This window comes from Vitis vinifera, chromosome 2 (assembly GCF_030704535.1).
Source record: "Vitis vinifera cultivar Pinot Noir 40024 chromosome 2, ASM3070453v1".
Taxonomy (NCBI): Eukaryota; Viridiplantae; Streptophyta; class Magnoliopsida; order Vitales; family Vitaceae; genus Vitis; species Vitis vinifera.
The window spans coordinates 19,516,363-19,527,588 of record NC_081806.1 but is presented as its reverse complement, the minus strand read 5'-3'; the positions used below and the strand labels follow the sequence as shown (position 1 = coordinate 19,527,588).

The window sequence follows — 11,226 nt, the reverse complement described above, 5'->3', positions numbered from 1 at the left end:
ATAAAACTGTTCTCGAACATATCCAAAATTCTTACCATGAAGTATAAAGAAAAATAAAAAATAGAGATGAAATCCATAAATTATTTTTATTTTCTATTTCAAACTCATTTTATTTATTTTAACTTGTCAATATAAAGATTAAATAGTTTAAAAATACATTAGTTTCAAACTAACTTTAATTATATTTGATTTTCTTTAGAATTTTTTTTATATAAAAATCAAATATGAAAAAAATATTTTCCTTAACATTTTTTTTCTTTCATTAATAATTTCTGAGAACCAAACATAACTTTAGGCTAATCGGTTAAAATATTATCTTTTCGCAATCCTAAAGGCACTTTCATGACTGATATCTTGAATGTTCAATTTAATTTACATAAATGACCATTATTATAGCCTATATATTTGATTGCATGGTTAGATTCGACTTATTATTGATTATTTAAGCTAAACGATCTAGCTAGCTAATTATATTTTATATTAGAAAAATAAAATATTTATTTTTAAATGGAGTGTGTGTTATTAATTCATACAACTACTTTTCAATTAAAACTGTATCCAAACTATTTTTAAAGTTAGAAAATGTCTATGAAACTCTTTAGCTAGCTAATTCAATTTTATATTTTAAAAAATAAAATTATTATTATTTATTTCTAAAAATAATGAACTAAGTTAGTTTAGTTAGGGATGACAATCGACATGTTTTTTGGGTATCCATCCTCCATGCCCCTAATGGGATGTATTTGAAATTTAAATAAACGAATTTGGGACTTTGAGAATTTTTAAAATTTTTTAAACTTGGTTGGAATAGGTTTAAGTGTCTTGTCTCATCCCACCCCGCCCCAATTATATACAGAATTAATTTTAAAAATTAATTTAATTTAATTTTTATTTCCCTATTTTTAATATAATAATAATAATAATAATAATACTTTTCAAGAAAATAAGTTATAAAAAATTATAACATTTTAATTATTTATAATATAATTAATTTTAATTTTTTATTTATTTATAAAATGTTAAATTGAACAGGTATGGAAAATTCGCATACTTATGTACGTCGCCGGCCCTATCCCATTTAATTTTTTTTAATGGGACGGGTATAAGAATTATTTTGAATAAACGATATGACGTTGGGATGGAAGCTGCACGATCCTAAACTCCTGTTGTAATCCTTATATTTAGTCATATTTGGTTGGCATTACCATTCATGTAGTTAAAGATTTATCCGATCTTTGTCTACTATTACAAAACTCTTTTTTATTTCAAGAAAATAAAACTGTTCTCGAGCATATCCAAAATTCTTACCATATTAGATTTTAGTTTCTAGCACTGAATTTTTATTTCTATTTTTAATTCTATTTCTAATTATGATTCAAACCTAATAATAAATAATAAAAAATAAAATAAAATTCGCATTATTATTTTTTATCTAATATTTTGTATCTTTCTATTATACCTTAAATCTTATTAATATTAAAGAATCAAATTGAAAAAAAAAACATTCAAATTAATTAATTTATGCTGCAATTCATGAACTTTCCTATTCGAGAAAAGTGGAAGATAAAATTTTCTTTCCTAAACAGTGAACCAGATAATACGATGCGTGAATCAGTCTTTCCATATTCTCCATTCCTCACCCTCAATATAATCTGATGATTCAGGCCTATTTTCCGTATCAAATCTCTCTGGTTTTCTCTAGATTTTTTTTCCCATGGAAGGCTTCGGGGTGAAGATTTTCTTCAATGTTGTAGTAGTAGGGTTCTTGTTCCAACTCCTCGAGGTGGCTCTGGCCAGAGGCGGCGGCTTCAGTGTCGACCTCATCCACCGTGATTCCCCTCATTCTCCGTTCTTTGATCCTTCAAAGACTCAGGCGGAGCGGCTGACGGACGCGTTCCGCCGGTCTGTTTCTCGTGTCGGCCGCTTCAGGCCTACTGCCATGACCTCGGATGGAATTCAATCCAGGATAGTCCCGTCGGCCGGGGAATATCTCATGAATTTGTATATCGGAACTCCACCAGTTCCGGTCATCGCCATTGTTGATACCGGCAGTGATCTCACCTGGACGCAGTGCCGGCCCTGTACTCACTGTTACAAGCAGGTTGTCCCATTATTTGACCCCAAAAATTCATCAACTTACAGAGATTCTTCCTGTGGAACAAGCTTTTGTCTGGCTCTGGGGAAGGACCGCTCATGTAGCAAAGAAAAAAAATGCACATTCAGGTATTCCTACGCCGATGGCTCCTTTACCGGGGGAAACCTAGCATCGGAGACGCTCACTGTCGATTCCACCGCCGGAAAACCAGTAAGCTTTCCGGGATTCGCGTTCGGTTGTGGGCACAGCAGTGGTGGCATATTCGATAAAAGCAGCTCTGGGATAGTAGGCCTTGGAGGTGGGGAGTTGTCCCTGATTTCCCAGTTGAAATCCACCATAAACGGACTTTTTTCATACTGTTTGCTGCCTGTTTCCACCGATTCCAGCATCTCCAGCAGGATAAATTTTGGCGCATCCGGCAGAGTCTCCGGTTACGGCACCGTCTCCACTCCGCTAGTTCAGAAAAGCCCAGATACCTTCTACTACCTCACGTTAGAAGGCATCAGTGTGGGGAAGAAGAGGCTGCCATACAAGGGCTATTCGAAGAAGACTGAAGTTGAAGAGGGAAACATCATCGTTGATTCCGGGACAACCTATACCTTTCTCCCCCAGGAGTTTTACAGCAAGTTGGAGAAATCTGTAGCAAATTCCATTAAAGGGAAACGAGTCAGAGACCCAAATGGGATTTTCAGTCTGTGCTATAACACTACAGCTGAGATAAATGCTCCTATTATTACAGCTCATTTCAAGGATGCAAATGTGGAGTTGCAGCCATTGAACACATTCATGAGAATGCAGGAGGATCTGGTTTGCTTTACAGTGGCGCCTACTTCTGATATTGGGGTCTTGGGGAACTTGGCTCAGGTGAATTTCTTGGTAGGGTTTGATCTCAGGAAGAAGAGGGTCTCTTTCAAGGCTGCTGATTGCACCCAGCATTAGAACTGTGTAAAGTATTGGACGGGTTGTTTGGAAGATCATCACATTTGATTTGATTTGATTTTATTTTCTAATAATTTGAGTCATGAGTTTTAATTACTTTCTTAATTTAATGGGGTTGGTCAATCTCTCCATCATTCTATGCATGTATTCTTCATATCTATTACCATTCTATTATGATGTGTTTGTTTAAAGAGAAAATGAATGAGAATTACAAATTTATTTTTTTTCCTATTCATTGTTGGTTAAAATAGAAATTAGGGGCTATTTCACAATGTTCTTACTTATTTTTAGAAATAAAGTTTTATTTCATAATTTAAATATAAAAAATTTAATTTATCCCTGATGAAACTACTTTTATGTATAATGGAAAAATTATTTTTCATAGTATTAATCTTTTTTTCAAAATATTTTTTCCTAAAATATGTTGGATTTATTTTAAATATCAAAATATTTAATTTTTTTCAAATATCAACCATAATTACACTGAACTTAATCCTGACAAGTTCACTTACTTTGATTATATTGATTGATACGGTCAATTTACTTTTAAATGAATAGAAAAAGTTGGATATTTTAGTTTTTTCTTTTAAACCTATAAGGAATCAATGACATTATAAAACCAAATATGTCAAAAATGTTTTTTTAAGCTAAAATACTATGCTTTGTAAAAGGTAGAAATATGCTTTTTAAAATTATTATTAATCAAATCCTAAAAATTCATTATTCAATTTCATTAACCTCGTAAGTTGAAACCAACCTACTAAATTTGGCCAAGATTTTGAGTCCGACACCATTTTCAACTAAGAATGAATTCCCATACAGACAACAACAACTGTTGGAAGTTGGTTGGAGGCTATTCTTCTGAGTTATGACAAATGCTAGCTAGCAGGTTTAGGTGAAAAACTGCATAACTAAATCGACCTATGTACAAACAATGGCTCCAAACTAGGGATGGCAACGGGACGGGTTTTTTCAGGTACCCATCCCGCCCCGCCCCACCTCGTACCTAATGGAACGGGGTTTAAATTTAATAAACGGATTTGGGACGGGTATTGGATTTTTTTTTAAACCCGGGGCAGGTTCAGGTATTATTATCCCATCCCTCCCTGCCCCGTTTACATATAAAATTAATTTTAAAATTAAATTAAATTTAAAATTTAAAATTAATTTAATTTAAAATTTAATTTTACTATTTTTAATATATAGATAATAATAAAAAATTTAATAAAATAAGTTATAAAAAATATAATAATTTTATTATTTATAAAATATATTTATTTTAATGTAATTAAAAAATTTAAAAGTAATTTTAATTTTTTTTTTAAAAAAAAAAGGCTAAAGGGAGTCGGGCGGGGCGGGTATGGGAAATTTCCCGTACCCGCCCCGCCTCGTTTAATTTTTTAAATGGGACGGGGATGAGAATTGTTTTTAATAAATGGGGTAGGGTTGGGATGGGGGCGATCCGTCCGGAACCCACCCCATTGCCATTCCTACTCCAAACGGTCTACCAAGGATACTGTTTCCACTCGCGGCGCTAAAAATATAGGACGGGTATCAAAATGTAATTTTGATTTAATATTAAGTTTTTTTTTTCCTTGAAAATTTGGTTTTTCTTGGATGGGAAGGCATCTGATCCCCTCGAAGTTCATGTTGGCTCATGTTAAGTTTTTTTCTTGGAAATTTGGCTTTTAGAGGGCTCAGAGTAAATGTCGGCTCTACCAATGCTGTTTTCCTCCCTTTTTTCTCATAACTAAGACGATGTTTGTTTTTTTTACTGAATAGAAAAAAATTAAAATATTTGATTTTTTCTATTCAGCTAAAAGTAATCTGTTGACATCGTTCAATATAATTAAAGTGGACTTATTATCAATATGTTCAGTTTAGTTATATTGAATAATGTGGACATGTTACTTTTAACTGAATAGAAAAAGTCAAATATTTTAAGTTTTTAGCTTAAATTAACTTTTTCTATTTAACCAAAAAACAAACACTACCTAAATCACAAAGGTTTTCTTTTCAAGGGAATTAATTTGTGGGTTATTTGATTAAAAGAGTTTAAATAATTTCAAATTTGTAAATCTAATCCTCCAAAGTTTGCAATCTAAAAAATGACCAATTTTTTATAAAAATTATTATTTTTCTTAAATAATATTGTTCTTTTAATTTTTTTATGAAAATAATCAAAATATTACCGTTATCACATGTGGCTAACAATATACACCTTCCATTCTCTTGTTTTTCATTGTTGTTTTCTCACTTTCTCCTTCTGGTGATAAGGATTCAAGTGATAAAAATTATCGGTTTGAATTGATAAGGATTTAATAGTTTGAACTAATAAAGATTTTAGTGATAAATATGATAAGGAATATCAATGAGTTTTTGTTTCAATTTCTTCCGTAGTAACTCCTCATTGTGATTCAAGTTCTTCAAGTCAATACACTTGCAATTCTCTTTAGAAAAGATTTAGAATTTGTTCTAAAAATTTATTCACCTATATGGTTTTTATAGTATTATGGTTTTTGTAGTATTAGGAATTAAAATAAACCGTTATAATTAGTTTTCATGCATTAAGAATTATCAATTAAATGAACTTAAAGAGAAATTTGATTGGTTGAGTCCATTAGGTTCAAGGTTTGAAATATCAGTAAATATGGATATATTGGTACTTGAATTTTACGATATGTCAAATAAATATCGGTGGATATTGTAACAAAAATTTCGATGAGGTGAAAATTATTCAAAATTCATGAAAATATTTATAAAAAACTCTAAATAATAATAAAATAAATAAAAATACACATGTTAAATTTATTTTGTAAGTGTAATCGATATAAATATGGTTAAAGAGAAAAATATCAGTAAGTAAATATATATCTAAATATATAATTTATTATTTATCTTATTAAATTAATTTTAATTTATAAAATATGATAACTTTATTATTAATTTTTTTTATATTTTAGTCTTTTTAAATAAATTTTTATTTTTAATATTTTAAAATAAAGATATTCAAAATTAAAAGGATAAATATAAAAAATTTAAAATTTAAAATGATAATTATTTTTTAAAATATGATTAATGAGATAAATGATGATACATTTAATATTAAAAGTATAGTTTATTTAATTTAAATATATTCAATAATGTAAAATAAATGATGATGCATATATGATTTTTTTAATATTTATATATTTATATTTAATTATCATATAAATGATATAAAAAAGACTTGTTAAAAAATTCTAACGTTTGGTTTTTATATTTTTATTAATCAATTAAATAAAATTTAAAATAAAATAATTAGAATTTATTTTTATTTTTATTATTTTATAAATTAGTCTTAACATATTTAAATTGAGTATATGGTTACAAATGACATGGTAACCTTTTGGTACCAAGGAATCAATCTAATCTTTTTGGGTCTGGGCTTGGGTTTGAATCCCTCGAGCATTGTAAAATACGGTTCTATATATCCGTTGACCACGGTCATGAATGTTTTGGTGGAGAGTGCTAATAAGCGAAAAATCGCTTTTGCGAGTTTCAAACACTGATTAGGTTTAATAATAATTATTATTATTAAAAGGTTTAGTTTGGTTTAGTTTTTTTATATAAAAAATCGACTATACGATTCGATTAGTTTTTGAATAAAAAATGAATTAAATCAACTAATAAAAAATGAATCGAATTGACTTTATTTACACCCAGAAACAATTGAAAACAATTGAAAACATTTGAAATTTATTATAAAAATTCATTCTATTTTTAGAATAACATAACAAAAAATTGTTTTCAAGAGGGATGTGTGCGATTTAGTTAGTTTTGTTTTAAGTATTAGAAGAAAAAAGAATTGATCTATTTAGTTTTCACGATTAAGAATCAAACTAATTGGATTTAAAGAGTAACCGATTGGTTTGGTCTATTTAAGTTTAATCATAATAATTAATCTAAATTGGTTTAATTTTTTTTTAATCTAATGATAATCTTTTTTGGTTTAATCTAAATTGGTTTAATTTGTTTTAATCAAACTAATTTGTTTTAATAAGGTTTACAAAAACAAAAATCTCATAATTAGACATTGTGTTAAAAAGCTTAAATAATAATATTATAGCAAATAACAACTTTACAACTTATTTTAGAAGGAAAAGTGGGTTTTGACTCCCCAAATTTTAAAAATCATTGTCTATTTAAAAATAATTTGAAATATATATACTTTTTAATGAATCATATAATTATGCTAATTTTACTTACCATGTCATCAATGTTTCCCTTCCTTTTAAATATGTTTATAATAATAATAATAATAAACATATATCATATAATTATAGGCTATATTAGTTCATTAATCTTATAGTCTATACTGCATTGAATTCAAGATTATTATAGATTCAACCCATAATAGCACATGTAAGTATATAGAGTTACAAAAAAGGTAATGATTTTTACAATCATAAAGTTGACTTTAGGGAATTAAGAAATTGAGATAATTATGGTTTAGGCTAGGGTAATTGATTTAAGGTCCACATATTTAGTATAACTGATATTAAGGATATGAAATTTGAAAGACAAAAATTCCCTTGAAGAAAATTAAAAAAAATAAATGTGTTTGTGGGTTTTATTCACATGATTATTTGAGTTTTATACATTCATTACCTTTTCCTTAACTTTTACTATTTTATTCTCCCCTTTCGATTACTAAGTGTCACATGTATTTGACCTTTTTAATTTCTTTTCCAAAAATATTTCAATATTTTTCCATTTCTTTTCTATTAAAAAAAATTGAAAAAAGAAAACATATGAGAAAATATGACATATTATTTTTATCAACGATGATGAATATTTATATACAAATACATACAATTGTTATATTATAATTCAAACTCTATTTCCTACTTTAATTCAAACCAATGGTAAATTTCTACTTTAATTCAAATTCTATATTCTACTATAATTCAAACTAATAGTAAACTTTTATTCAAACTCTATATTTTACTCTAAATCAAATTAATAATAAATAGATAAATGTTAATAGTTAAATTAAGGATAAACATCTAAATTATTTATTTTATCTATTACAATAGACTTTTAGTTTATTTTTTTATTTTTTATTTTTATAATTTAATTTAAACTTTATATTTTATAATTGAACAAGTTAAATTGAAGTAAAAAAAAATATTTTCTATAATTTAAATTTATTTTTATTTTCCTATTTTATTTTATTATTAATAATATAACATTTTAGAATAATTAATAAAACTTTAATTAAAATTTAATATTAATAATAACATTTTTAAAATGTAATTTTTATATATTTGAAAGACAACAATGCCTTTATTTTTTATATTTTTTCTGCATATATTTTAGAATTTTCATTCTATATATATTGTTACTATACGAAATAAAAAATCATCTTGAAATCATTAAAAAATAATTATAAGTGGTTCTTAACCTTTGAATTGAATTTTATTCCTTTTGTTGACCTTTGAATTGAATTTTATAATTGAACAAGTTAAATTTGAAGTAAAAACAAATATTTTCTATAATTTAAATTTATTTTTATTTTCCTATTTTATTTTATTATTATTAATATAACATTTTAGAATAATTAATAAAAATTAAATTGAAATAATAACATTTTTAAAATGTAAATTTTATATATTTGAAAGACAACAATGCCTTTATTTTTTATATTTTTTCTGCATATATTTTAGAATTTTCATTCAATATATATTGTTACTATACGAAATAAAAATCATCTTGAAATCATTTAAAAAATAATTATAAGTGGTTCTCAACCTTTGAATTGAATTTTATACCTTTTGATGACCTTATCCCCTTATTAGTTTGATCAATGCCCTAAAGTATAAATATCTCGGAATTGGATTCAATTTATTATTGATGTTTAAAATGAGAAATAATAAACCCAAATGATCTAATTAGCTAATTCGGTTTTATATTTAGTTAGATTTTAGTTTCAAGTACTGGATTTTTATATCTATTTTTAATTATGATTCAAACCTAATAATAATAATAATAATAACAAGAATTGAAAGAAAGGAAAATAGAAAATTTAGTTTCCACTTTCCAATTACCAAAAAGAAAAAAAAAATCAAATTAATTAATTTATGTTCCGTAATTCATGGACTTTCCTATTTCCGAAAAGTGAATCAATCTTTCCCTCCTCCATTCCTCACCCTCTATATAATCTGATGATTCAGGCCTATTCTCCAAATCAGAACTCTCTGGTTTTCTCTAGATTTCATCCATGGAAGTCTTCGGGGTGAAGATTTTCTTCAATGTTGTAGTAGTAGGGTTCTTGTTCCACCTCTTGGAGGTGGGTCTGGCTAGCGGCGGAGGGTTCAGTGTCGACCTCATCCACCGCGATTCCCCTCATTCTCCGTTCTTTGATCCTTCAAAGACTCGGACTGAGCGGCTGACGGACGCTTTCCACCGGTCTGCTTCTCGTGTCGGCCGCTTCAGGCAAAGTGCCATGACCTCAGATGGAATTCAATCTAGGTTAGTCCCGTCGGCCGGGGAATATATCATGAATTTGTCTATCGGAACTCCACCAGTTCCTGTCATCGCCATTGTTGATACCGGCAGTGATCTCACCTGGACGCAGTGCCGGCCCTGTACCCACTGTTACAAGCAGGTTGTCCCATTCTTTGACCCCAAAAATTCATCAACTTACAGAGATTCTTCCTGTGGAACAAGCTTTTGTCTGGCTTTGGGGAATGATCGCTCATGTCGCAATGGAAAAAAATGCACATTCATGTACAGCTACGCCGATGGATCCTTTACTGGCGGAAACCTAGCAGTCGAAACGCTCACTGTCGCGTCCACCGCCGGAAAACCAGTAAGCTTTCCGGGGTTCGCGTTCGGCTGTGTGCACAGAAGTGGTGGCATATTCGATGAGCACAGCTCTGGGATTGTAGGCCTTGGAGTCGCGGAGTTGTCCATGATTTCTCAGTTGAAATCCACCATAAACGGCCGCTTTTCATACTGTTTGCTGCCTGTTTTCACCGATTCCAGCATGTCCAGCCGGATAAATTTTGGCAGATCAGGCATCGTCTCCGGCGCCGGCACCGTCTCCACTCCGCTTGTCATGAAAGGCCCAGATACCTACTACTACCTGATCACGTTAGAAGGCTTCAGTGTGGGGAAGAAGAGGCTGTCATACAAGGGTTTTTCGAAGAAGGCTGAAGTTGAAGAGGGAAACATTATCGTTGATTCGGGGACAACATATACCTATCTCCCCCTGGAGTTTTACGTCAAGTTGGAGGAATCTGTAGCACACTCCATTAAAGGGAAACGAGTCAGAGACCCGAATGGGATTTCCAGTCTGTGCTATAACACTACAGTTGATCAGATAGATGCTCCCATTATTACAGCTCATTTCAAGGATGCAAATGTGGAGTTGCAGCCATGGAACACATTCCTGAGAATGCAGGAAGATCTGGTTTGCTTTACAGTGTTGCCCACTTCTGATATTGGGATCTTGGGGAACTTGGCTCAGGTGAATTTCCTGGTAGGGTTTGATCTCAGGAAGAAGAGGGTCTCTTTCAAGGCTGCTGATTGCACCCTGCATTAGAACTGTGTAAAGTATTGGACGGGTTGTTTGGAAGATAATCACATTTGATTTAATTTTATTTTCTAATAATTTGAGTCATGGGTTTTAATTACTTTCTTAATTTAATGGGGTTGGTCAATCTCTCCATCATTCTATGCATGTATTCTTCATATCTATCACCATTCTATAATGATGTGTTTGTTTAAAGAGAAAATTAATGAGAATTAGAAATTTATTTATTTATTCCTATTTATTGTTGGTTAAAATAGAAATTAGGGGCTATTTCACAATATTCTTATTTATTTTTTGAAAAACTTTTATTTTGGAATTTAAATATAAAAATATGTTTTTTCAACTTATTCGTGATGAAACTAGAAAATGGAAAAATTATTTTTCATATTTTTAATTGTTTCTCAAAATATTTAACAAAATTTTTCCTAAAACATATCATATTTATATTAAAAATCGACCTATATTTAAAAATCACTTATAGTGTTTTTTTAATAAATACTTCATAAGTGATTCTCTTAAATACACTTCTTAAAAAAATATTTTCACTAAAAATATATTTAATAAAAATAGTTTTTTTTTTTCAAATTCTCCTCTTATTTTGTAAACTCTATTA

General features: G+C 29.2%; 2 protein-coding genes across 2 annotated transcripts; both read left to right on the top strand.

The window, feature by feature from the left end:
• The first annotated feature begins 1,564 nt into the window (after nt 1-1,564).
• LOC100240764 (aspartic proteinase CDR1) lies at nt 1,565-3,158 on the top strand. The gene has a single exon (XM_002266425.3). The coding sequence runs from the start codon at nt 1,715-1,717 to the stop codon at nt 3,032-3,034; it is 1,320 nt and encodes a 439-aa protein (XP_002266461.1). The 5' UTR covers nt 1,565-1,714; the 3' UTR covers nt 3,035-3,158.
• Nucleotides 3,159-9,296: 6,138 nt separating this feature from the next.
• Nucleotides 9,297-10,622, top strand: LOC100263031 (aspartic proteinase CDR1). The gene has a single exon (XM_002266462.3). The coding sequence runs from the start codon at nt 9,297-9,299 to the stop codon at nt 10,620-10,622; it is 1,326 nt and encodes a 441-aa protein (XP_002266498.1).
• The last annotated feature ends 604 nt before the right edge of the window (nt 10,623-11,226 follow it).